The following is a 27,799-nucleotide window of genomic DNA, read 5'->3' on the forward strand; positions in this document are numbered from 1 at the left end:
GGTGACAGATTGCAAGTGTGCTTTGCAGCACATTAAACACTTGCCTGAGATTTCAGAAATTGCAAATGGTTTTTGAAAAATGGGATTTCTGGACCATTTCTCCAGAGCCCCGCTCACTGGTTTTGCTATTTTTCTAACCTTGGCTACCTGAACATGCTTATTGTGAGCTCAGTGTTTGAAAGCTTTGTCAGAGATGTTGTTACCTGCCTGCATTTGTCACTCTAAAATGAAGTGGGCGTTTGATGGCTCACGGGAGTTGATTGGCCCAGACCACGCGCCTTGCTGAAATTGGGCTCGTGACCAAACAAATCAAAACATTGAATGATCCCTCCACCACCCAGCAACTTCAATAAGACATTTATGTAAGAGCAACTGAGCTCTTAGTGCGCGCCCTTGGATAAAATTTAGAGAAGTTAGACAGCTTTGAGTTAATAGAATAGAATAGAATAGAACAGTACAGCACAGAACAGGCCCTTCGGCCCTCGATGTTGTGCCGAGCAATGATCACCCTACTTAAACCCACGTAACCGTATACCCGTAACCCAACAATCCCCCATTAACCTTACACTACGGGCAATTTAGCATGGCCAATCACCTAACCCGCACATCTTTGGACTGTGGGAGGAAACCGGAGCACCCGGAGGAAACCCACGCACACACGGGGAGGACGTGTAGACTCCACACAGACAGTGACCCAGCCAGGAATCGAACCTGGGACCCTGGAGCTGTGAAGCATTGATGCTAACCACCATGCTACCGTGAGGCATGCAAGAAGCAAAGAATTCTGAAAGAACTAGTGTGGCAACAAGATATAGTAGCAAAGGTGATTTGACTGACTGACTGCAACTCTAAGGTAATATGAAACAGTGTTCAGGTATTTGAAATCTCCATTTCTGCAAACCCTTGCTGTTTAAGAGAAAGATACCATGGCCCATAACTTCCTGGTTCCCCAGCGTCCCATTTGAGGGACACTCCAATGAAGCGCTGGGGAATATCTCTCTGAGGTTTCCACGTAGAATCTACCCGGCAGTTGTCCAGGAGGGCAAACTTCCCCAGGACAATTACACTGGGCTGGGAACCATCCAACAGAATGGTTTGTGCTGCTATGTCACTAGAGTTTGCTCTGTCGCTATCTATATCGCTAAATCCAGATGGTCCTGCCAGCTTTACCCTGTTAAGTTACTCTGGAAGGGTTAGAAGGGAAAAAGAAAGTACCTCTTTTTATAAATTTAGTGTACCCAATTCAATTTTTTCCAATCAAGGGGCAATTTAGTGTGTTCAATCCACCTATCCTGCACATCTTTGGGTTGTGGGGCGAAACCCACGCAAACACAGGGAGAATGTGAAAACTCCACACGGACAGTGACCCAGAGCCGGGATCGAACCTGGGACCTCGGTGCCGTGAGGCAGCAGGGCTAACCCACAGTGCCACCGTGCTGCCCTGCAAGCAGTATTACCTAACACCACCCCCCCCCCCCCCAAGTCTCCTCTGCTAATCCAACTCCCTTACCTCACACACACACACACACACCATTCCAAGCCGCCCAGCTGTTCTGACTCCCTCCGGTGGTGAATCACTCTGAGTAAGTTTCGGGTCCATATTTATGGCTAACCCACTGCCTGTGGTGGCTGATGTGAAGAATGAGCTCAAGTTTTTCTTTGAAACAATTTTGGAATAACTTGGAATTTTGATGCTAGATAATCACTTGTTCAACACTCTGGTACAGCTGGGAGAGGAAGAGTGAGTTTACTTCCCTTCTATTCGGCCTGCTTGGTTGGTCGCCACAAAGACTTTACAATTTATTCTCCCCGTAAATGCCTTTTTTGATCCAATGTTAATAAAGAGCCAATCAAATAGGGCTTTCTTGATTCAAATAAAGGGTAAGTTTATTAGTTATCGAGGCTGAGAAAAAATAATAAAAATGTGATGGCACACACACTGATATTTGGAGATGTAAAGAAGGAGATGTAGAAGGTATTTCATCCTCCAATGTCTAATGAGTACCTGACCAAAGTCCACCTCTACGCACCTTTAATGTCTTCCTTTCAAGGGTGTCCCTGTTTGAAGTGGGCCATGCTAATCCCCAGTTATGAAATGCCACATCAAAATTCTGCGGTCCAATTCATAGAGACTTTCCAAAGATGTGGTCAACTTTACAGTAGCGGCCAACAGGTGACTCTGGTGGCCATCTTTTGTTCAGTGACTTTGCATTTTTTTTAAGAAGCAGGTCGTTAAACGGTTCGACATGTCTGTGGTTAGCTGGCGAAGTTGCAGGCAGCTCTCACTCAGTCACAGTTTCCTGTTGTCATGACAATTCCATGATTTGCTGTGCTGTGTGTGGACAATTATGTTGAAATGCAGTACTTAAAGGACTTTCTTTATAGTGTGGAGCAGTTCCATGAAACCAGTTTGCTTAATGTTTTTTTTTCCATGTTCTATAAAATTGCACCTTCCACATCCAAGGAGGTGGACTGAATATGTCACAAAACTTCGGATCCACATTAGCTTGGGCCCAATCCACAAGGTGGAGTTCCCATCCGTCTCTCATCATTGTTGACAGCTGCTAATGTAGCCCAATGATATTGCGTTTCATTCGTCTGTTGGGTCAAGACATTCAAAGCGATTCAATGCAATTTGCAGTGACTGTTGAGTGGGCAAACACAACAGTCATTCCGAGCCAATAATGTCCCAGAAACAACTAAAAGGTGAATAATAGGTTAATTTGTGCATTTTGTTTTCTGGTGCTGCGTTTGTGCAGGACAGCCGTGGAATGGGATCAACTCCCTACTCCACTCAAATTAGTCCCATGGCAACTGTGATGTTTGCCCGAATCAGCAAGCAGTATCTTGGTTATAAATGTCTCATTCCAAGGGTGACACGGGTAACCGCTTAGCAGCTCCACACTGTCAGCCGAGATGAAGTGAGACTCTGAACTCGAGCTTTCTTACCCAGAAGCAAGACCGCTGCAAAATGAGCCAAATTGAGATTTAAAATTAACATACGTGGCACATAATTGCGGTTTAATCCGAACTCCTCTTGTTATGGGGAGGTGAAAGCGTGCGATTGCATGTTTTTGTAGTCTTTTTCTTCCATGCAATACCTTCCAGGTTTTATCATTTTAAAAACATATTTTTTCTTCGGTGACTGCTTTACATTGTCCCACAACGCCTTAAATCTTCACTGAGTAGGTGTTATAATGATTGATATGTAGTGTTTACTTGGATTAATGTCCCTGCTGGTTCAAGTTCAAACACAGGCTGGCAGTAAAACTTGATTATGTCATGTATGAGTCGCTTTTGACACATCCGGATTACTTCAATGCAGGGGAAAGTTGCTTTTGTTTGGCGGTTACCTACCCAGAGCAACAGGAACTATTCAGCATTGTCTGTTCCTTCTCCAGTGCACCACCTGCTGGTATTTTAATGGTTTCATGCAGACAGGTTGCCTGTCCAACTTCCTTACTGCACAATGCAGATGGGAAGGGAGGTTTCTCTCCCATCTTTCCATTCCCCAAGTAAAAATTGGCCAGAACTAGTTAAGAGAGCACGAGGGGTCGCGTCTGTGCACAGCACACACTTCTGGCAGTGCTCAACGCAAATAGAACATGCTGATTACAGGATCCCTCGCACGAAAAAAAAATACTATGCTGACTCTTGCTGCACGCTCTTTACAGGTGAACAAGCCGTACCAGCCTCAAAAAGCAGGCGACGCCCTCCAAAAGGATATGTTCCCCGCAAGGAGAGCTTGCTAGGTGTAGCAGTACTCCTGCCTCCCACCTATTTAGGGCAGCATTATAGCTTTTTTTCAGGGAATTTGAGGTTTTTATTGGAGAAGGTGCAGCAAATCTGAAAATTGTTCGAAATAAGCCACGAATCGAAGCCCAGTTTTACATGTGTAAGTTTGTACATCTGCAGTTGTTTTCGTCTTTTTCCGACGATTCACAATCCATCCTCCAATGTGTTCTGGGCAAATTCCCTCGCACTTGGGAGCCTTGAAGTTTGACAGTAAATGAGCCATGAGATTCTGTTGCAAAATCAGTGACAGCGCATACCCAATTAATGACTGGGTTCCAGGGAAGTGACTGGTGCCAGTGACAGATGGCTGTGTTCAGAAGCTGTACATGCACTTTTGGTTCTCCTCTGTCTTCACCCCTCTGTTTACAGAATTTAGTTGTTTTGAAATTGCCTTTTGTCACCAAATGCTAGGCTGTGCTGCATTTTGTCCGAGCATGACGAATGTTCTGAAGCCATCATTTGTCAAGCTGCTTTGGATTTGCTTTAACCTTCAATAATTTTAACATCCCCTTTTCTTAGGCTGGCTTTTTCGTTTTGGATGTTTTTTGTTATTCAGTCGCCACTTTTAACCACCTTTGTAAGTTGTGGTTGCGCAGTTAATGTTACATGTCTCGCGCCTTTCCAAATCCAACTAAGCAGGTTGACTGCTTGCTCATTTGTTAAATTTGGTACTGGAGATTTTCTTTCTTCAGCGTGAATTTTGAAACCTTTTCCTGAGCAGGCATATGTTGCTCAGTACCCTAAATGAACACAGTCAATTCATTCTGATCTTAATATTTGTGGCATCTGATTCAGGTGCGACGTCCAAAGTACTCACAAGATATACACCCAAGTTTGGACCGCAATTTGCTCAATTAAACATTTTTTTTTAAAGAGTACCCAATTCATTTTTTTCCAATCAAGTGGCAATTTAGCGTGGCCAATCCACCTACCCTGCACATCTTTTGGGTTGTGGGGGCGAAACCCACGCAAACACAGAGGAAATGTGCAAATTCCACACAGACAGTGACCCAGAGCCGGGATCAAACTTGGGGCATCGGCGCCGTGAGGCAGCAATGCTAACCACCGCGCCATCGTGCTGCCCCCTAGCAATTAGCTCATTTTGACCTGAGGTATTCCTTCTCTTCCCAGCCAGACAGTACGAAAGTCGCTGTGCATTTTCTGCTTTCTAAGGGAATATGGCGAAATTTAGTTTAATAATAAATTTGGAAAAGTCAATCTGCGGGATTCTCCGTCGGCGAGATCCTCCGCCCCGCCAGTGCGTTACCCGATAGCATGGAGTGGCCCACAATGGGAAACCCCATTGGCCAGCTGCGAGAACGGAGAAACCCGCTGCCGGCGAGGGCGTGCCATGCAGGAAAACGGGGCCACCGGATCGGAGAATCCCGCCCAATTTGTATAAAGGACTGTACTGGAATACTGTAGCCTTGTGCTAGTGAAGAAGAACTGAGCAAAGAGGATCTGATTTTTATTGATGAAAGACACTGCTACAAATGAATAAATTAAATATATTAATCAGAATCATAAAAGTATTCATAAAACAGAAAAATCTTCCCTTTTCTTCTCTTAATTCATTCTAGAGAACCATTGATTAAAAAGTGCAAGTCAGCACCATAAATTTTCCCCATTACCAAAGTGCAAAATTGATTGCCTTCCTCAACTGTTATGATCCAGGTGGATCCAGAGGGGCCAGAAGGACCCCAATGGGAAAGCCAAGGGCAAAACTTCACTTTTGTAATATTTATTTGAGTAGTCAAACCAAAATAAACGTAAATTAAGCATGAATTAACAGGCAAATTGTGATCAATATAAACCGTAAATTGCATGTTAAGTAGCAGATTCAGGAAAGGCAGATCTCGCTGATTTACTGGGCAGTTCACTCAGCACCAGTATCAGCCGCAAAGCTTTGAGGTGGGATTCCAGCCCTTTTTCTTCAAGCATTTAGCCACTGATTCTCAAACAGCAGCAGCTCCCAACCAACCTGAGTTACCTGGGCATAGTCGTCACCAAAACCTCCTCAATTTTGCTGACTGCGGTAAGCCCTCATTAACAGCCTTGTGCGCCTTATGGCTGATGCTGGTCAGTCAGTTTTTTTTAAAAACAAAACAACTGAAACAGTGACAGTAACCGTACTCTGTTCCCAGAACCAACTTTCATTTTCCTCCCTTTCAGCTTCTGCCACTGGGATCTGAGCTCGAATGGCTCTTGAGTTTTGTTTAAATCTGGTTTTAGCTACCTTCAATTTCCTCCAAGCAACCAGTTCCCTTTTTAGTTTCCGTTTTAGTTTTAATTTGCCCAGAAATTGGAAGGTTCAGTTTCTCTTTCAGTTAGAATCTGACCCAAAAACAAAATAGGGGCTGGTTTCGCACAGGGCTAAATCACTGGCTTTGAAAGCAGACCAAGGCAGGCAAGCATGGTTCAATTCCCGTACCAGCCTCCCCGAACAGGCGCCGGAATGTGGCGACTAGGGTCTTTTCACAGTAACTTCACTTGAAGCCTACTTGTGACAATAAACGATTTTCATTTTATTTCATTACAAGATTGAACTTTGGATTCCATCTCTCAACGCTGACATAGCAGCTGTCTCCCTTTACTACGGCCCTCGGTGCTAGCGTCACCGCGATGTAGCTTTTATTTCCCTTTTTAAAAAGTCTGAGTCCGCGAGCTTGCTGCCAGACTCGATACATCATCGAGTTAAAATACAGCAAATGGCGTTCCAAGTGGTCGTAGGTTTTTGCACAAGGTATTCCAAATATTTGCGAGCTGGTGCACCGAGAGAAGAAAAATAAAGCCATCGTCATGGACTGCCTGCTGTGATAGTGGAGTCGGACACTTTAGGAACTTTCAAGCGGTTATTGGACAGGCACATGGAGCACACCAGAATGACAGGGAGTGGGTTAGCTTGATCTTGGTTTCGGACAATGCTTGGCACAACATCGAGGGCCGAAGGGCCTGTTCTGTGCTGTACTGTTCTATGTTCTATATGTTTTAAGTACAGACGTGGAAATTTGGTCACAATACCATTAATAGGCAGAAAGTTCAAAATCTCTTCCTTGCCATATAACAATAAAATTACATCTAACATCAGCATATATGTTGATAATTATAATGAGTGCACATGCGCAAACAGAAATGTCAAATCAAAATTTGATCCATAAACCCAACTGATTACTATAAACAGCACCATTTACAATGAATCCCAATGTTATGTGTCGTATGAGGAACGATTGAGGACTCTGAGTCTGTACTCATTGGAGTTTAGAAGGATTAGGGGGACCTTATTTTTTTTAAAGTATTTTTATTCAGGTTTTGCAGAATTTTTCATAAAAGAACAGTAATAACATAATAACAAAACTAACTAGAGTGAATATTAACATAGTGTAAAAAGAGAATGTAGAATAACAATTAAATAGACATTACCCCATGCGACCCAGTCTTCCCACACCATCCCAATGAAGCACTCACTCCCCTACACCCCCCCCCCCCCCCCCCCCCCGCCCCGCCTACGGTGCCTAGCTCTATCTTTTTTTAAAATATTTTTTTAAAATAATTTTTATTCAGTTTTCAACAACAAATTTTATCACAACAGAGAAAAACAGTAACCCCTCCCCTCCAATACAAAAACAATAAATTAACAAGAAAAAGAAATAAGCAGAAAACCGTGAGAACAAACCCCCATAACGAACCTGTAGCCCCCCCCCCCCCTCCCCCCCGGCTACCTTCCCCCGATTCCCGTCCATTTTCCCCTGATTCTTGGCCACCCGGCTATTCTTCCTCTTGTTTGTTGGCCACAAACAGGTCCCGGAACAGTTGCATGAATGGCTCCCACGTTCTGTGGAAGCCGTCGTCTGACCCTCGGATGGCGAATTTGATTTTCTCCATTTGGAGAGATTCCGAGAGGTCGGACAGCCAGTCTGCAGCTCTGGGTGGTGCTGCTGACCGCCAGCCAAACAGGATTCTACGGCGGGCGATCAGGGAGGCAAAGGCAGGGGCGTCCGCCCTCCTCCCCAGGAATAGATCTGGCTGGTCTGAAACCCCGAAGACCGCAACTATCGGGCATGGCTCCACTCTCACCCCCACCACTTTGGACATAGCCTCGAAGAAGGCTGTCCAGTACTCCATAAGTCTGGGGCAAGACCAGAACATGTGGGCATGGTTGGCCGGGCCTCTTTGGCACCGTTCACATCTGTCCTCCACCTCCGGGAAGAACCTACTCATACGGTTTCTTGTTAAGTGGGCTCTACGTACCACTTTTAGTTGCGTCAGGCTGAGCCTTGCGCACGTGGCGGTGGAGTTGACCCTATGCAGTGCTTCGTTCCAGAGCCTCCACCCTATCTCAATCCCCAGGTCATCCTCGCATTTCTTTCTTGTTGCGTCCAGTACGGTGTCGGCCCTTTCTACCAGTCGGTCATACATGTTGCTACAGTTCCCTTTATCTAGGATACTTGCGTCCAGTTGGTCTTCCAGTAGTGTCTGTCGTGGTGGTTGTGGGTACGTCCTTGTCTCCTTTCGTAAGAAGTTTTTGAGCTGCAGATACCGTAGCTTGTTCCCCCGGCTAGCCGAAATTTCTCTGTCAGTTCGTCCAGTGTTGCGATCCTGCCATCCGTGTATCGGTCCCTGACTGTCAGTGTCCCTCCATCCTGCCTCCACCTTTTGAAGGTGGCGTCAGTCAGTGCTGGTGTGAAGGGGGGACCTTATTGAAACTTACAGGATACTGCGTTGCCTGAATAGAGTGGACGTGGAGATGATGTTTCCGCTTATAGGAGAAGCTAGAACCAGCGGGCACAATCTCAGACTAAAGGGACGATGCTTTAAAACAGAGATGAGGAGGAATTTCTTCAGCCAGAGAGTGGTGAATCTGTGGAACTCTTTGCCGCAGAAGGCTGTGGAGGCCAAATCACTGATTGTCTTTAAGACAGAGATAGACAGGTTCTTGATTAATAAGGGGATCAGGGTTTATGGGGAGAAGGCAGGAGAATGGGATGAGAAAAAATATGAGCCATGATTGAATGGCGGAGCAGACTCGATGGGCCGAGTGGCCTAATTCTGCTCCTATGTCTTATGGTTTTAGCCACTCTCTTATCTCATTTTCTCCATTTTTGTCAGCAACAAACAAGGTAAGAGAAAATGGTGGGTCGCGCAGGTCGGCCGGCACGGGCCGTGAAGGTCGGCCGGTAGGTAAAAATGGGTCCCCGGAAATTTTTTTTGAAAAACACTGCTCCAGACAGTGGCTAGGATGAGCAAGTTTATCGGGGTAGAGGATTGGTGTGCAAGGTGCGCAGGAAGCCCAGCAAATCATGTCCACATGTTTTGGGCATGCCCGAAGCTTAGAGGGTTTTGGCAGGGTTTTGTTCACGCAATGTCCACGGTGCTAAAAACATGGATGGTGCCGAGTCCGGAGGTAGCGATCTTTCGAGTGTCAGAAGAGCCGGGAGTTCAGGGGGCGTAAGAGGCCACGTCCTGGCCTTTGCCTCCCTGGTAGCCTGGAGACGGATCTTATTAATGTGGAGGGACTCGAAGCCCCCGAGTGTAGAGACCTGGGTTAGTGACATGGCTGGGTTTCTCAGTCTTGAGAAAATAAAGTTTGCCTTAAGAGGGTCAATGTTCGGCCTCTCCCGGAGGTGGCAGCCGTTCTTTGACTTTCTCGGGGAAAATTAAAATGTCTGCAGATGCAGTATTCCAAGTGGGGGGTTGTATGGTTGAAGTGTGTGTGAGATTGGGCTGGGCGGGGGGGAATGTTTATTGTACCATGTTGATGACATTGTTTTTATTACTGTTATAAAAATTTTCAAATACCTTAACAAAATATTATTTTTTTAAAATGTCCCGATCTATTGCTAAAACGGGGAGTTTCAGCGAGCGGAACTCCTCATTGTAAAAAAAAAAGGGATTGTGCATGACCCGCATTCCCCATTTAGGCCCCTTATTCAAAACAAGCCGTGTTGAATAGCCATGTGTTTCCTGCCACTGCGTGTGCCGGGAAGCATGCAGCTAAACTCGCTCGCTGGGGACTTTGTTCCCTTTTGGGAAGGTCGCGCCTGAAGTTGTGGACGATGATCTTGGCTCTCTGGCACCGGTTACTGGTGATCATTGATTAACTGTGAGATATCCTAAGGAGAATGGATGACGTGGAGAAGGGGGCTTACCTCAGTCCTTAGACATCCTTTTTATGGTGAAAATCATGCTTGTGGGTTGTGCAGTATTAACCTAGTTTTGTTTTTATATCTGTAGTGCTTGCTTTAACAATGAGGGAGTCCATTTCTTTTTAGGTACCCTACCCTCTAGAGAAGATGATTGTCGCCACAGCAGGGTAGTGGGTAGATGATTTGGTGTGAGGTGGTCGATATAGTTTTATAAGTCCTCATTTTGGGTGGTACTAACCGTGTTTACCTGAATCAGGTGGTGGGTAAGTTGGGTGGAGGAGTAGTTAACCCTTCACCGGGTTGTCCCTTTTTGAGGGCTCCTGGTCTGCCCTCCACCCCGAGATATGGTTCTGCTGGGCAGGTCGCAACCTGTTGGCTGTCGGGCCAGAGTGCAGGTCTTGAGTGTTGGGTTTAGTGTTGTGATGATCCTTTTTCGGTTAGAGGTTAGGCTGGGTGGAAGAGTAGGGGGTCCTCGCCTCCAAGTGGTCTTGTGCAGGGACTTCCAGACTGTCACCCTCCGTGAGGCTCAGGCTCCCCGGGGAGTCAGTGGCGCAACCCCCCCCCCCCCCCCCCCACCTCTCCCAGGCCAGGTGGGAGAATCGCGGGGGCGCCGGGCGAGTCCCGCCTCGCAGCCCCCGCATGCGATTCTCTCCCCCGCCCCCCCCACCCCACCAAACCGGTGAGCCGAGATTTACGGCTGGCCACTCGGAGAATCGGCGCTTGCCGTTTGTAATGGGCGAGCGCCGATTCTCCGGTCCGGATGGGCCGAGCAGCCTGCCCAATACGACGTCTTCACGCCAGCGCCAACCACACCTGGTCGCTGCCGGCGTGAACAGCGCGGGAACGCTGCGGGGGTGGCCTGGGGGGGGGGGGGGGTCGAGCACGATCGGTGCCAACCGATCGGCGGGCCGGCCTCTCTGAAAGATGCACTCCTTTCCTCCGCCGCCCCGCAAGATCACTCCGACATTTCTTGCGGGGCGGCCACTGGGAGGAGGGCAACCGCGCATGCGCGGGTTGTCGCTGGCCAACCTGCGCATGCGCGGGTGATGTCATTTACGCGGTGCCAAGGCCCGGCGTGCGTAAATGACTCGGCACTGCTCCTAGCCCCCCGGGAGTGGGAGAATAGGGGGCGAGGAGCGGCCTCCGACGCCGGAGTGAAACACTCCGGTTTTCACTCCGGCGTCGGCACTTAGTCTCCCGTTGGGAGAATCCCGCCCAGTGTATGTTTCTAATGAGGCTATTGCCCCTGGTATCCTTTTTGCAAAGATGGACGTTGCTAGACCTTGTCTGATGTTTATTGGCTAATCCCGGTGTTCCCCTCTCAGGGTTTTCCTTTCTTTATCTGGGTGAAGAAAGATTGTCCCTTGATTGGAAAAAGAATGCTTCCAATGTATTCTTTTTAAATGAAACTTGAGCTGTGTGGGCATCGTCGATATAATCACTATCTGAGTATGTTGGGTAAAACCCAAATTGCTTTCCACACCAATCTGGAGCATTTGCTATCGGAAATGTGAAAAATATGGGAAAGTCCCCAGAGGAAATGGAAAAATGAAACGTATCTCAAATAAATTGTTGAATTGTCATTCTGTTATTTCTCCAGATAAGCCCCAAGTGCAGGTAACACGGAGTTACCCGCAAGGCCTGACGAGAGAAGGCGACACTCTCGAGCTAGTTTGCACAGCCAATGGGAAACCACAGTAAGTCTACGTGCTTCAAACCTGCAAGGGAGACCTTGTTGCGTTCGCTGTATTTATTTTTACACAGTCAGCCAATTCATTCGCCTATTGGGCCTCTTATCGCAGTAATAAACTTTGAATTTAAATAGGACATCTACTGAAGGTGCTTCAACAATGATGATATTTGCACTGTGCGTTTGTGTGTGCCATTTCAGTTCCATAACAGCATCAGGCATTTAAAGATATCAACTTCAATTATCAATTGTACAATGTGTAACGTTTTTAAAAGCGAGCTTTTTGCTAACAAAACACCACTTTTAAATGCAATATGGAACGTGAACACCAAAGACCTGTTGGGGAACATATTTGTCTGGTCGTTTTTAGTTTATTAAATCAATTGGTTCAGAAATGTTCTTTCTATTTCACAGTTTTTCTTTTTGGTGTATCTGCCATTTCACTAACAGAAGGCGATAATTATTGGGCTGTATGTGCACTGGAGCAAATAGAATTTTGTTTGGAGGTCGGAAAGGTCCCAAATTTGATTTCTGGTGAGGTGATTATCTGCAGCGGCTGCAATTGGCCCCAGTGGTTTTGGTTGACCTCCGTGTCCATCGCCTAAAGGCGAGCAAAATTCAGCCGCATGGAAAGTATCTAGAACGAAAACAAAATACTGGAGATACCCGAAATCTGGAACAAGAACAGAAAAAGCTGGAAACTCTTCATGGGCCAGGCAGCACCTGTGGAGAATTAAAAGGTCAATGAGCAGATGCATCATCTCACTTTCCCTCTTCACAGCTGCTGCCTCACCTGCAGAGTGATTCTAGAATTTTCTGGAAAGCATCGAGTGTAAATAAAGAAAAAAGAACCAAGAAAAGTACAGCACAGGAACAGGCCCTTCGGCCCTCCAAGCCGCCGCCGACCATGCTGCCCGTCTAAACTAAAATCTTCTACACCTCCGGGGTCCGTATCCCTCTATTCCCATCCTATTCATGTATTTAAATGAATGTTGATCAAAGGACTGAGTGAGCTCTTGGTCAAAGGGCTGTGTCGAGTTGGCTAAGCTATGCTCCACCACCCTTGACTCCCACGTGAAAAATGGTTACTTGAACACAATAGTAGGCACCAATGAAGCCATCCCTCTATCTGGATCAGTGCCGTGACAGGATAGTGGAAAATTAGTTAGAAGTAAATCTATATGCTGCCGTTTAAAAAAAAAAAAATAGAAACTGCTTTGCATGCATTCTTGTCCATTTTTTCCATTGTAGCATCTTATGACCACGTTTATCATGGAAGCTGTCGATGTAAACTTAGCAAGGGTACAGTAATCAAACTCTTACCTCACTCCACTATTGGTTAGTTACCGTGTGGCCAGTATACAGAGCCAATTTCTATGATAAATGTGGGCCTAGAAGCTTATAATGGAAATATAAAGAACAGAATGTATCACTCCAAAATGGGAACTTAATTACATTTGTGCTCCCTGGTCGAATAATCCCCTGCCCTCGAACCTCACTTCACCTAAAAGCTACTCAACTCACTGTGCAATGGAATAGATAAAATTCAATTTGCCTGGGGAAATCTTGATAGCATGATGTATTTCAGCAATCAATATAGCTTCTCTCAGCTGGAACGTTTCTACTTAACTGGGTTGTGATGGAACAGAGGACATTGCCAGTAGAAGGGATTAGACCAAAGTATTACAAGGTGATCTACCTGTTATTGTGTAAGCTCATTTCTTGGTCGTCAACCAAATTCGTCACGAGCTGGAGCCCCTTGAGATGCCTACAAACTGCATGTCATTCCTCTTAATCACACACAACCATATATCTTGTATGGAAGTGGTGTGAGTACAAGATCTGGAGAGGTGAAGAGAAGAGGGAAAATTGTCGTTTATATGATATTTTGGCTTTGAGTTGCAGAGGTTCACAGTTTACGAATGGGAAAAGTTTCCTTCTCTTGATGTTTTTCAGGTGATTTATAGATTATGAACTAAATAATAACCACTAGCCTTAATAGGGACCACCCTAGATTGGGAGCACTCTTAAATAATGATGCGGCAAGTCCAGACCGAGTAAGAATAAAGAACTTTGGGTTTTTTTTTAGATAAATTTAGAGTACCCAATTCTTTTCTTTTCCAATTAAGGAGCAATTTAGCATGGCCAAAATGTGTTGTGAACAGTTTTAATAATCAGAGTATACACCCCGCCCTCCCCGTACATTGGTACTGAGGGGCACCCTGTTTCTCCAGCACAAAATTAGTGTTTGTACCGTTTGGCCTTGTATATATTTTTTTACTGTTTTAATAAAAAGATATGGCCAATTCACCTGCCCTGCACATCTTTTTGGGTTGTGGCGGGGGGGGGGGGGGGGGGGGGGGGGGGGGGGGGGGCGCAAACATGGAGAAAATGTGCAAACTCCACACAGATAGTGAACCGGGGCCGTGATCGAACCTGGGACCTCAGCGCCCTGAGGCTGCAGTGCTAACCACAGCACCACCATAGTAATCCACTATTTCCTGATAAATCTGATCAGTAAAAGAAGGCTATTTAGTGTAAATATTAAGCCCCAGTTTTAATACCCATCTTAAAATGAGGATTTCAGCACTCATAACCTGACAAAACACAGCTTCAACAGGGACACAAAAAGCCTGACACATGCATGAACTAATTGGAGATAAAAACAAGATTCTCACTCAGCAAGGTGAAAAAGCTACTGTTCTAATAAACCTATTTTCAAAGACAGTTTGACATTGAGAAATGAGCTGTATCAGTAATCAGATCAAGGACGAAGCAGGCACCATAACTACATGAAGACACCATTGTTCATAATGTGGATAAAGCAAAGTCAGCAGAAAATCAGTAGAAACCAGTCTTGATAATAACATGCACAAATAGTCAAACATGAAACATTCAGAATTTATGTTGCACATTAAGGATTGACAGCTAACCATCAAATCAAATGTATTTGATTCTAACCCAAACCAATTAGGACGACATAGAGGTGTAGATAGATGGCTCAAGACTGATAAAATTTCCTTTAAACATGGTGGTCCGTACGGCCATCTTTATCCAGGATCATTCTATACTTTGATCTAACTATTCGCTATCCTTATTTTCATATTTTCATTTTTCCACTCTAACTCTTGAAGTAGATGCAAGCTGTTTTGCTGTAAGGAAGAAACCATTTCAGTATTATTTTTAAAGTTAAATTGTTTCTAAGTTACTTCTCTTTAAGTCCTTTTGCTAGCCGGACTTTATTGAGAATAGATTTAAGTTTCTCTCAATTGCAATCAAATAGAGGCAATAAAGATTCTTGTTTGCATCCGAGAAGTTTAACTCCAATTTCTACTGAGTTTTAGTGTCGTAAGACTTCACTAATTCCGCATGGTAGATCTCATCACCACCCCATAAGTCCTGTGCGGGATATGGCACACTCCCTCAACAATCACCCTCACTTGCGTTCAAAGCAGCTACTTCACGCACTTAGGGCGAAATTCTCCGCACCCGCGGAAAGTCGGCAAACGGTCGTAAAAATCGGGACCGTTTTACGACGGTCGCGAAGGCTTCATTTCCCGACCGATTCACTTCCTGGAAATGGGCTAGCAGCGCGGCCGCGTCAATTACGTGCGTGATGACGACGGAACGCGACGACGACACGAACCCGCCCATGTGACGCCGCCCGACGCCGTAAAAAGGCGCGGGCGACCACAGAATCTGTCGGGCAGGATGTCGGAGCCTAGGCGAGCTGCACCTCGCTTTATTGATGCAGACGTCGAGGCGCTGCTCGATGCCGTGGAGCAGAGGAGGGGCATCATCCGCCCGCGGAGAGGGCATCGCCAACCTGCCAGCGCGGTACGCCAGGCCTGGCGTGACGTGGCTGCTGCCGTCAGTGCTGTGGGGCAGACCCCTCGCTCAGCAGAGCAGTGCCGAAAGAAGCTACATGACCTCACCAGGTCTGCCAGGGTAAGTGCCATGAGGGTGCCCCCTAGTCACAACCATCCCTCCCCCTTAACTGCCCGGGGGGGGGGGGAGAGGGATTGGGGCAGAGTTATTTGAGGGTGGTTCACAAAGTTGTCACAGACCCAGCGCTCTGGCCCCGAGGAGAGATGCAATCATCTGATGACAACTTGCCCCCCCCCCAAACTGTGCCAGTATCAGAACGGACTTCTGAGACCTACCGTTTTGTAATGATCTACCTATGTTTCCTCCCCCAACAGGCCAAGGCCGGTCATAACCACCGTGAGCGGCACAAGACTGGAGGGGGTTCGCCCAACATGCACCCCCTCAGCACCTTTGAACAGAGGGCACTGGACCTTGTTGGGGGGTCTGCCACCCGCGATATCGCGCAATGCGAGGTTGGCGGAACTGCAGCAAGTGAGACAACCCTCCCTGACAAACACCCCCCCCCCCCCCCCCCCCCACCCTCTGTCCCTTCACACACCCTGCCCACTGGGACAACCTCCCCATCCTCTGTCCCTTCACACACCCTGCCCACTGGGACCGTCCAGCGGCCTGCCGAGCAAATCGAAATAACCCGTCTCATTCTCTTCCCTAGGACGTGATGCCGAACGACCAGGGCCGTCTGGCTGCAGACGGAGACACGAATCTGCCGCCACCTCACCCGGGGCCTCACAACAGAAGGTGCCCGATCAGCGGGCAGCCCTATCTGCCCCAACCCAATCTGCGGACCAGGACGCACAGAGGGTTCGAGGTCCACCACCACCACCAGAAATGGCCAGGGACAACCCTCCTGTCGCTGAGCGGCCCCACACCCTGGACGAGGACCTAACCATTGAGAGCGTCGGGCTTGCGGCACTGCTTTCTCCCACCACTTCCATCATCCCAGAGATACACACCCCGGCGGGCCTATTTAGTGATGAGTCTCCTGGGGCACAGTCTGGTTGGCACATCACAGATGAGCAGGTACAGCAGGTGGAGGTCGGAGCAACAGAGGGCATGGACTCGCGGAGGCCAGACCAGGCCCAGGATGCAGCTGGCTCCCAGACGTTTTCGGAGTTCCTGGAGTTTCTCAACCCACCCGCACAGCCGATGCCTCAGGAAACCCAGGGAAACAATGACGGGATGAGGGCTTCCTTCCAGACTCTGCAGACGCTGTTAGAGGAGTCGATCCGCGTCCAAGAGCAGGGAGTGGTGCCGCTCATGGCAGAGGCCCAGTCCGACACCGCACGGGTGGCATCCGCGGTGGTGGCAATGGGTCAGGTTATGCAAGACGTTGGGATTAATGTGCACGCGTCATCCTCGGCCCTGGACAGGGTTGCCCTCTCACAGGCAGCAATGTGCCAGAGCCAAACCGACATTGCCGGCGCCCTGCGGGCCATGGCCGAGTCTCAGCAGGTCATTGGCCAGTCGCAGCAGTCAGTCGCCGAGAGCATCAACCGCCTGACACATGTGCTGGATGGCGTCGTGCACAATCAGGTTGAGATCGCACAGTCCCTGGCGGGAATGTCTAACTCCCTGGACTCCGTCTCTGCAAACCTTCGGATCCTGGTGGATACCGTTGCAGGCCTCCAGGACTGGCAGCGCCAGGTGTCGGTGGGTGCGACGGGGAACCTCCCCGCTCGCACCTCTGTCCCAAAGTGAGGCCCGGGGGCCACCGGGCTCCCCGAGGGAGGAGGAGGTTTCGGGGCCCGTCCCATTAACTCCATCACGGGACGTCCCGGAATTCTCGGCCTCCCCCCATCCCATCCCTGGTGCATCGGGTGGGCAGCAGGCAGAGCAGGGTGGCACAATGTCACCCGAGACGCCCGCAGAGCAGCCTGGCCCATCAAGGCCGGGTCGCCCCAGGAAACGGTTGGCCAAGGAGAAACGAGTCGAGGGGGGCGATTCGCAGCAATCCTCCTCCACTCCTGCTGTATCATCTGGGGATTCACTTAGACGTAGTGGTAGGGCCCGTAAGGCAACTAAGATAGACACTGAGTAAGTTGGCACGGGTGAAGGGCACAGTTTAGTTGTAGGGGCTAGGGCACCTGTAAATAATTGTTAATATTAAACACACTGTTCCACCTTACTTGTAATACCGTGTGATTGTTCCACAGCCACAGGAATCGTGATGGTGACCGAGTGTCGCTGGGGGTGGCGGGTGGTGAAACCTCGGTGCCGGGTGTGCAGTCCCTGCCCCTACCCCCCTCCCACAGCTAGCCCACGCGGGCACGTGATGGAGTGTCAGTGACGAACTCAGCGGCCACCAAGGTGGATGGTTCAGCTATTGCCATGGGTCAGACTCTCTCTAACGATTCTGAGCTCACAGCTCTTCGCAGAGCGGGCTGTCATCATTCCACATGGCACTGATCACATCCGCTGACACAGCCATCAATGTTGTGCCATTCCGTCTGGACCCAGTGATAAGCGTCATGTCGAAGTGGAGCAGTGTACACTGAGGGGGGGGGGGGGGGGGGGTTTGGTGGTGGCAGTTGTGTGGTGACCCTCTGCATGACTAGCGATGCAGGTGGTGGTTTGGTGTTCATCGGGGACGTCACATGCGATGCGTGAACCGTGCTGCCACCATGGCGTCGCGTGCCCGCCGTCCTTGCCGGGGTCCGTCGTGCCGCCTCCTGGACATCACCAGCACCTGGGTCGTGTCTGCGTGCTGCGCCCAGCCACTCCGCCAGCGTCCTCCTCCTCCTCCTCCTCCTCCTCCTCCTCTGTGCTGGCACCACTGCCACTAGCTTCTCCCTCCGCCTCCTGCAACAGGTCATCTCCCCTCTGCATCGCGATGTTGTGCAGCGCACAGCAGACCACTACAATGCGAGCGACCCTGTCGGCCTGGTACTGCAGGGCCCCTCCGGAGCGGTCCAGGCACCTGAATCTCATCTTCAGGAGGCCAAGGCAGCGCTCCACCACACCCCTGGTTGCTGCATGGGCCTCGTTGTATCGTGTTTCCGCATTGGTCTGAGGCCTCCGTATCGGCGTCATCAGCCAAGACCTCAGCGGATAACCCCTGTCACCTAGCAACCAGCCCCTCAGCCGGGGGGCACGTCCCTCAAACATCGCAGGGATGAACGACTGCGCTAGTATGTAGGAGTCATGCACACTCCCTGGGAACCTTGCACAGACGTTCATGAACCTCATGTGGGGGTCGCATGCTACCTGGACATTAATGGAGTATGTCCCCCTCCTGTTTGTGAACACGTCCCTGTCCACAGCAGGCGGGCGCATGGGGACGTGAACACAGTCGATTGACCCCTGAACCCTCGGTATCCCGGCCACACTGGCAAATCCACGGGCTCGTGAGTCTTGACTTGCTCGGTCCTCGGGAAAGGTGATGTAGCGATCGGCGATGGCATAGAGGGCGTCGGTCACATCCCGGATGCACCTGTGCACCGATGACTGGGAGATCCCAGAGACGTCCCCGCTCGGAGACTGGAAGGAGCCGGTAGCATAGAAGTTCAGAGCGACCGTCACCTTGATGGCTACCGGGATCGCGTGTCCTCCCCCCGTTCCACGTGGGGCGAGGTGCGACAGGAGTTCGCAGATATGTATCACCGTCTGCCTACTCAGCCGGAGTCTTCTCCTGCAGGTGATGTCCGGCATTGTTAGGAAAGAGACCCGGACACGGTACAACCCTCGGCTTTGGTCGTCGCCTCTGACGCCGTGGCTGCACCCTCACTCTCTCCTCTTCCTCTTCCTCCTCCTCCTCCTCCTCCCCCCCCCCCCCCATGCTGCTCGACGACTGGCAACTCCTCGGCCCTTCCCTCTGCTGCTGCAGCTGGCCCTGCAGCCACTGCGGGTTGTGGGTGTGGATGCTGCTGCATCTCCAAATCCAGTAGAGCTGCCCCAACCACTGCGCAGAACATAGCCGTTCTGTTCCCATGCATCGTGCTAACCTACAGAAGGGTGGTGGGGGGCGGAGAAACGGGACATGTTAGACGGACGTTAGTCGACACCTCGGCAGCCGCCAGCCATGGGATACCAGTGTGTCCCGGTGGCCTGGTCGCGCTGCTGACACGCGGTCAGCCTAACCCCTGGTCACTTCCTGCATCCAACGGCCAGTAAACTATGTCCTCCTCACGGGTGCGTCAGTGGCCTGTGGCCGGAAGCCACAGGGGAACCAGCGGCCGTGTCCTCGTCACCTGCACACCATGGCATGGTGGCAGACATTTTGTTACGGGGTTGGACGGCTCACTCTCTACCTAACCCCCCCCTCCGTCGCCCCCCACTGCTCCCTCCGTCTCCCCCACTGCCCCCTCCGTCTCCCCCACTGCCCCCTCCGTCTCCCCCACTGCCCCCTCCGTCTCCCCCACTGCCCCCTCCGTCTCCCCCACTGCCCCCCTCCGTCTCCCCCACTGACCCCTCCGTCTCCCCCACTGCCCCCTCCCGTCTCCCCCACTGCCCCCTCCGTCCCCCCCACCGCCCCCGTTCTGGACCCCCTCCCGTTCCCAGGGATGCCTTCCCCGTTGTGGCCAGACTCGAGCGGTGCGCTGAGCGGTGCGCTGAGCGGTGCGCAGAGTGGTGCCCTGACCTCCTCCAAGCAGTCGTCAGCCAGGCCGACTGGTTGACGAATTTAAAAAGCAGGTGTGTTTTCACGACGTCCAAACAGGGCGCCATGACGTCGGGACTTCGGCCCATCCGGGCCGGTGAATAGCGGGGGGGCTCTCAGTGGCGATTCTGGTCGTGTCAGGGGCGGGAAGGAGGCGTTTGTCGGGAAACGCGACTCCGACAATTTGCGGGGTTCGGAGAATAGCGGGAGGGCGTCGGAACAGCGTCGCCGTAAAAATTTCCGACGCCCGCTATTCTCCGACCCGTCGTGAGTCCGGAGAATCTCGCCCATGGTTTGGAGTCTGAGAAATTGAACTACCTCTCCCACAAGGATGGCAGTTCTGAAGAGGTATTACTTCTGAAAAATCTGTTTAGGCCAGGTTATAATGTCCCAGATATCATAAGGGTCTGGAGGTCTCTCTTCAAAAATTGTATCTTCCCACTGCCAAAAAATACAATGGAGTCGGTTTCTTAAAACTGCTCACAGAATAGCTACAAGAAACTTTTATATTGTGCTAACTTAGTTACAAATTTCACAAAGAACCATTTGCACTTTAAAAGTGGATATGTGCATCACAATGTTAATGACCGCAAAATACTGTTTCAGCAAAAGAGCGAGAGGATGGAGGGGTTAAGGGGGTTAAAATAGGGAAGGCAGCATGGGAGGAGGCGACATGGTTGGGGAGCGTGCGGGGGTGGGGAATGGGTCTTTATTATTTATAATGTATAATTTTACTTTTGCTTCGGTTCATTTTTGATGAAAATGCCTGAATAAAATATTTTTTAAAAAACGGTTTGGGTTAAGGTATGTATTTGTTGCAGTAATACTATTCAATAACGTAGATAAAGGTATTCAGATTGTTTGTCTGCTAAAGCTGTAATGAAGAAGTTGTGAAAGGTGAGGCCATGAATGAGTCAAACCACTTACCTAGTTACAGATAAAGGGCTAATGGGATGTTGTTATGATTGCTGGAGCTTCCCTGGAGAGCAGATAATTGGAGGGTTTGTATTTAGTCCTAGATAGGCAGGTCCAATGACATCTTAATTGATGGGAGGAATCAGGTCTGCCTATGGTTTTACAGTTTGCCATAGGATTTGAGTATGTCGCAACCAAAGGACTTTAAGTTGAACAGCAGTTTTTCCAAATGCTGCTAGGTTGAGCAGAAGTGCACTGGTTCTGTTCCCGAAAGGGTCTCTCTCCAAAAGTCTCTTGCATAACGAAGCAAATAATTTGTTTGTTCACTTTATTTCTAAGTGACATTTAATTGGGTTATTTAATTGGAGTTAGTAGCAGGTATAAATAGTAAGTTGAAGTGTTTCCTTGTGTTTAAGAGCTGTTTAACTCATAATTGTAAAGCTATTTTTTTGATGTTACTGTGGTTAGTTCTGTGTTTAAATTAAAGTTTGTTTTTAAAATAAAGGGTACCTGCTGGTCAGAGTCATCACTCCTGGGAGTGAAGTATCCTTTCTTCACAGTTGTACAAATTTAAGAAAAAATGTTTGCTGTTCTTGTCGATTATCCAAACAAATGTTGGGGATCTGGTCCAGTATCCTAACAAATATGTTCCAATATCATTGCTGATTTCTTGCTTCTATGGGCAGAATCATACCAGAATTTGTCAGGCTCAGACTAAAAACTGATGTGTAACTCTCCAGTTGCACAGGCCAGTTTTCTCTCCAAATATTGAGCCTCTTTGAGAGAAAGAAAATGAGTTGTCGTGGTTTGCACCATCACTCTGGCGTGGTGGATCCTCACAGAGCCAGTGAGTAGGTCCACTGAGATCGGGGCGCCATCATTAAAGGACACCCCAATCAGCACTGCAGCCTAATGGCCTGCAGACCCTATCTTGGAGGTTTCGGGGGCTCTCCCTAACCCCCCCCCCCCCCCCCCCCCCCCCCCCAGGAATCCTCACCGACACACCCACCTCGGCATTCATCGCTGGCATTGCACCCCACCAACACCGCAGAAGTATAGCCGACACACTCTCTCTTCTCCCCGCCTTGCTCCATGCGGCCCCCACTATGGCCCACCCCTGGCATTGCCAGGGTGTGTCTCTTCCCCCCCCCTTCCTAAACTTACCTCGAGGGATTCCCTCGACTACCTTGCATCTAGCCAAACCTATTGCGAATATCGGCGAGGAATGAATATTAAGTGAGGGGTAATGTAAACCAAGGACGTGAACCCTGTGACATTGGCAACAGGGGGCGGGGAAAATCAGGAAACACAATCTGTCTGGCGAGAATGGCGTTTCCCAATTATTGTGGACATTTCCATCCACTCCGACAATCCCATGGACGGCGAGTGTGGCCTCTGAATTGCCCCCCTATATTTTTTCAAATATTTTTATTCGAGGCGTTTTTATTTTCATACAAAACACAAAAACATACCAAGCGGGATTCTCTCGAATCCCCGCGATGGCCTGACGCCGGTGTAAAAAACGGCACGAACCACTCCGGCGTGGGGCCGACCGGAAGTTGCAGAATCCTCCACACTTCCGGGGCTAGGCCGGCGCCAGTAGGGTTGGTGCCGCGCCAATTGGTGCCAAATGGCCGGCGCGAGTTAGTACATGCACAGAACCGCCAGCGTGGTTCCACGCATGCGCAGACCGGCCGGCATATTCTAGCACAGTTGCAGGTGGGTGTCTCCTCCGCGCCAGCCATGGTGGAGCCCTACAGAGGCCAGCGCGGAAGGAAGGAGTGCCCCCATGGCACAGGCCCACCCGCAGATAGGTGGGCCCCGATCGCGGGCCAGGCCACCGTGGGGGCACGCCCCGGGGTCGGATCCCCCCGCGCCTCCCCCGAGGACTGCACCAGCCGGCCTACCAGCCAGGTCCCGCCGTGTGGGACCATGTCCAATCCACGCCGGCGGAACTGGCCAGAAACCGACGGCCGCTCGGACCATCGGGCCCCTTAAAGTAGGAAATGAACAACCTCCTCCTGGAGAGGAAACCCTCCTCCGGCCTTCGAATGGTGAACTTTATCTTCTCTAGTTGCAAGGGTTCTGCCAGGTTACTCACCTCCCCTGCTGCTTTGGGCAGCTCTGAAGCCTGTCACTCTAGCAAGATCCACCTCAGGGCTCTCAGAGTGGCAAAGGCCACCAACCCAGCCTCTCTACCCAACTGCACTCCCAGATCCTTCAAAACCCCAAATAATAGGGCAGCACGGTGGCCTAGTGGTTAGCACAACCGCCTCACGGCGCTGAGGTCCCAGGTTCGATCCCGGCTCTGGGTCACTGTCTGTGTGGAGTTTGCACATTCTCCCCGTGTCTGCGTGGGTTTCGCCCCCACAACCCAAAAATGTGCAGAGTAGGTGGATTGGCCACACTAAATTGCCCCTTAATTGGAAAAAATAATTGGGCACTCTAAATTAAAAAAAAAAAAACCCCAAATAACGCTACCCATGGGCTCGTAGTCACCCTCACCCCCAAAACCTCTGACATGGTCCCCGAGAAGGACTCCCAAAACTCTACCAACTTTGCGGTGGACCAAAACGTGAGAGAATGGCAGCCCCTTTAAACACCGCCACACCGATCCTCCACGTCCGGAAAGAACCGACTCGTGCGCGACTGTCATTTTCCCTCTATTGTCAACTTTAGATTGTTTTAAATCTAATCACGCACAGGAGGCTGTCACGTTCACTCCAAACCGCCCCCTTAAATACCTCACCCAGTTCCTCCCTCTTCCTCTTAACCTCCCTCAACGAGTTCCCCTCCATCAGTTGCCTGTAAATGTCAGAGGCCCTACCCTCTCTTATCTCATCCTGGGACACACTCTCTTCAAGCAACAAAGGGGGCAGCAACTGTGGAAACGTAGCCAACTCCTTCTGAACAAAATCCCTAATCTGTCGGAACCGGAACCCATTCCCCTTTGGCAACTCAAATGTTTCCAATTTTGCCAACTCTGCAAACCTTCCTTCCACAAATAGATACTGAAACCACTCAATCCCCTCGCACTCCCACACCGTATACGTTGCATCTAATCCTGCTGGAACAAATCTGTGATTGCCACAGATCGGTGCCCACAACAAGGCCACCAAGCCTGACATGCTGCCTGAGCTGATTCCTGACCATGAACATTGCTACCACTACCGGACTTGTCAAGTACTTAGCTGGCGAAAACAGAAGGAGCGCCATCGCCGGGTACCGCTGCCGTGCCCTCAGACTTGTCCCCCGGCACGGCATCTCCTCCATCCGCCCCCACACCGAACCCTCCGCCATGTCCCACCGCAGCACCTTCTCGCCGTTCATCGGCCAATATTGCTTCGACAAGTTCGGCAGAGCCAGGACCCCCCCCCCCCCCCCCCCCCCCAAAAAAAAAACCCTCCTCCTATCCCTCTCCTCAAAAACCCTCCAAATTTGGGGCACCTTCCTTGCCCATATGAAGTCTGATACTCCCAAAAAAATGACAGTAGGCACAAAGATCGGGAGTTTAAAAAAAACTAAAAGCTTTTGAGTGAACCATCATCCTCACAGTCTGCACCCGCCCCGCCAATGATAATGGAAGAATATTCCACCTCTTGAAATCCTCACCCTTTCACCAAACCTGGCAAGTTGCCCCCAACCCCACCCCCACCACCTTATTTTCATCAAGTGATCTGAAACTTTTCACTGCTGCTTTCTTCTCTGGCTTACGATACTTTTGTAACGGGCTGTCTGATAACGTTCAATTCCGATTCGCTGAGCTAGGTTCTAGGGCTGTCCTCTTAATTGATAATGGCAGCCCGGCTGTGTCATCATTAATCTTCACTAAATATCCTTTGCTAGTGAACAAGGTAATTAAATTTGTATCTATTCCCAAAAAAGAAGGAACGGGGTCGATCGAATGAGGTAACATCTAGGTTCGAAAGCTGGTGCTGCTCATCCTGTGTAAGAAGGCTGCTGGGTAAAAATGGCGATGTGTTAACCTGCATCCATTTTCTGAATTCTGAAGTGTAATATCCTAAATGTGTGTGTATATATATATATATATATATATATATATATATATGTGAATTTTACCAATTTATTCGGATGTTTCCATCACCGATATTAATGAGCTCAAAAGGTTTTGGATGTTTCCATCACAGATGTCAATTAGCTCAAAAGGAAAGAGATAAGTGGGAGAGGAAGCTTGAAATTCTAGGCACACTATGCTTAATTCGAACAAATGTTGTTCCGCAGGCCTAAACTCACCTGGCAACGATTAGAAGAGGAAGTACCTGATCGTGCCATTTTAACCGAGAACTTAGTCCTCGAGTCTCTAAATAAAACTGACAATGGGACCTATCGCTGCAAAGCTTTCAATGATGTTGGGGAATCATATGATGATTATGTCTTGTATGTCTATGGTATGTATAATTCCCATCCAAAGCTGAGGTACCCTTTCTTCTCTATCTCGCTCTCTCTCTGTGTCAGATGCTAGCCTTTTTAAAAAGCTTTTGTTGCTAGTAGGTTTTGCATGTTAGAAATGTAATTTGTCTTTTGAAGTAAATGAGAAAAAAAGGTAATGGAATGTGTAAAAATGACAGTAATTCCAAGATGAAAATGCTTCTAGATGCTTTTATTTACTCATCATAAATCTATGCTCTTCAAAAGTGTGTTGTGTGTAATTGTAGCGTGGAATCCAGTACTTATTGTATACCACTGAATTTCGAAGCTCCGATGATTAATGCCCCACATGCATTAAACACTTAGCATCTTTCTATCTGCACTGCTGTGAAATCCATTCCTGCCTCTACGTGCTAAATACTTAATCAAATGTAGCTCCTCTACCACCTTTTCCAAGGGAGTCATACTTCGTGGAAGTGAAGCTGTTTTGGGTGAATTGAAGGCTGCAACAAGTAACCTTATCAACACGCCGAATTAAATGGGTGACCATGTTGAGCAAAGGTGAAAATATGTTGTCCATTTTAATGTCTGGGTTTGGAAACCTGGGCTTAATATCAACAGCATTCTGTGGGTTCTTTTCCCGCCGCAACTCCTTCAAAAATTAAATAATTTTTTTTTAAACCCAAAGTTCATTCTTATTTCTATCCTTTGAGTTAGAATTAAGTTCACGCAAATGGGATTATTGGAACTGTTTATCCAATATTTTCTCCATTTATCCCCTCTTGCCTCTAGCCTGGAATAGGGAGGCACCTTCTCTCTGGTCACCATTAATGGTGCTTTGGTGACCAGTTCATGTGGTGGGCGATTGCCATCTTCAACTCTTGTCTGTTTTATTCCCCAGTTGAGTTACCCCAAACCTGCCTAGAATCAATCCGGTCCATTCCACCGATGGCAGATATATTGGAGTAACTGATAGTCCCAGGGTTCAATGATTGGGCCAAAGAATGGCTACATCCAATTTACTTTTAGTACCATCTGTAGCGGAAAGTCATGACGCAGCAGTTAATTTTTATCCATGCAAATGGTATTCAGCTTTTCATTAAACCGTCATCATGTTCTTAATCAAAAATCAAGTGGTATATAATAAGCTGGGTCTTTGAATCCTAATGCATATATTGCGTTGATTGTGTGCATGATTACATAACATGTTTCCTTGCAAGTGGCATGTACCCTACTCAAAAGTATCCTACCAATAGCATTTTGCAAAACGATAGTGCAGTAACGCTGGAAGGCTCTCTAAAGATTGTCGAATCGGAGCCAAGTGCAGCAGACGGAGAATACGCTTCTTTGAGAATGTATCCCAATTTGAGGCACGGGTAATTTTATGGTTAGCTACAATAAAGGATGAGTGTGTCCTAATAGATCATCTCCATGGGATTTAATTTTGGGGGAAAAAAGTGTTAAATCTCTTTGATGAAATCTTCGTGGAACCCTGAGCACCATCTGTCTCTCTACACAAATATTGCAGTGGATTCTCTGGGGTGACGTCGATCACAGGAGCCATTAGAGCCCGCCTGCTCCACAGTATAAATGAGGTTAACCTGCAGTGAAGCCACGTCAACGCTATAAAAATGGGGTATAAACATGACAACCTATACAGCACTTTAATCATGGAACAACACCCCAATGGGCGTTGCTGGTTAGAATGACACAAATATAGATGATGAGCAAAAAAAAAGGGAGATATTCCTTGAACAGAATATCAAACAGGTGCTCTGAAAGTATGAAATGCCCTCTCTGCTATAATGGCTGGGGCTGACACAGTCCGCAAATAGAAAAATGCTGGCCTTCGCAAAACAGCCTGATCTATATGTTGATGTGCTTGTGGTGAATAGCTGTGAGAAGCAGACTTCTGGTTTTTGCTTCCACACCCAGCCTTTGCTACCTGTGTAAGTTAAAACAAGGAAATGTTTTGCAGTGCCTTGATCATGTAAGCCCACCCCCCTCCACCCCAACGGTCTGACCATTGGACATTTTAGGCCATATTTGGAAACCAGAAGAGAAAAGCCCAGTCGTTGTTCAACCCAAAGGGAGGAGTGGCCTGGAACCAGCGTACGCCAAGCACAATACTCTAATTGTCGTCATCTCAGAATATCCACTGCCGATTTTGTGAAAGAAAAGAGTGCAGAGAGCACTCCATAGAAAAGCCCCAAAAGGGTTATAATAATAAAATAAAAATGGAGATGACCAAGCAGGATAGTGCTTATCCATAATTTTCTCCTCTTGAACAGTACTGACAGTAATAGTATGCCATCAGTAACGTTACTGCTGTGGAAGTTTCTGTCTCCCGTCATTGTGGAGTTCAGCGTATCTACTTGAGATCAG

At 48.7% G+C, this 27,799-nt stretch overlaps 1 protein-coding gene across 5 annotated transcripts in view; it reads left to right on the forward strand.

Annotated features, from left to right (window-relative positions):
* The window catches only part of LOC119953880 (cell adhesion molecule 1-like), a 427,713-nt gene that overhangs the window by 340,880 nt on the left and 59,034 nt on the right, over positions 1 to 27,799 (forward strand). For all 5 annotated transcript variants that reach the window (XM_038778495.1, XM_038778497.1, XM_038778498.1 and 2 more), the window contains 2 exons: positions 11,539 to 11,635; positions 25,268 to 25,434. In XM_038778495.1, the coding sequence (XP_038634423.1) occupies positions 11,539 to 11,635; positions 25,268 to 25,434 (264 nt within the window). The remainder of the gene's footprint in view (positions 1 to 11,538; positions 11,636 to 25,267; positions 25,435 to 27,799) is intronic.

This window comes from Scyliorhinus canicula, chromosome 19, assembly GCF_902713615.1.
Source record: "Scyliorhinus canicula chromosome 19, sScyCan1.1, whole genome shotgun sequence".
NCBI classification, from domain to species: Eukaryota; Metazoa; Chordata; class Chondrichthyes; order Carcharhiniformes; family Scyliorhinidae; genus Scyliorhinus; species Scyliorhinus canicula.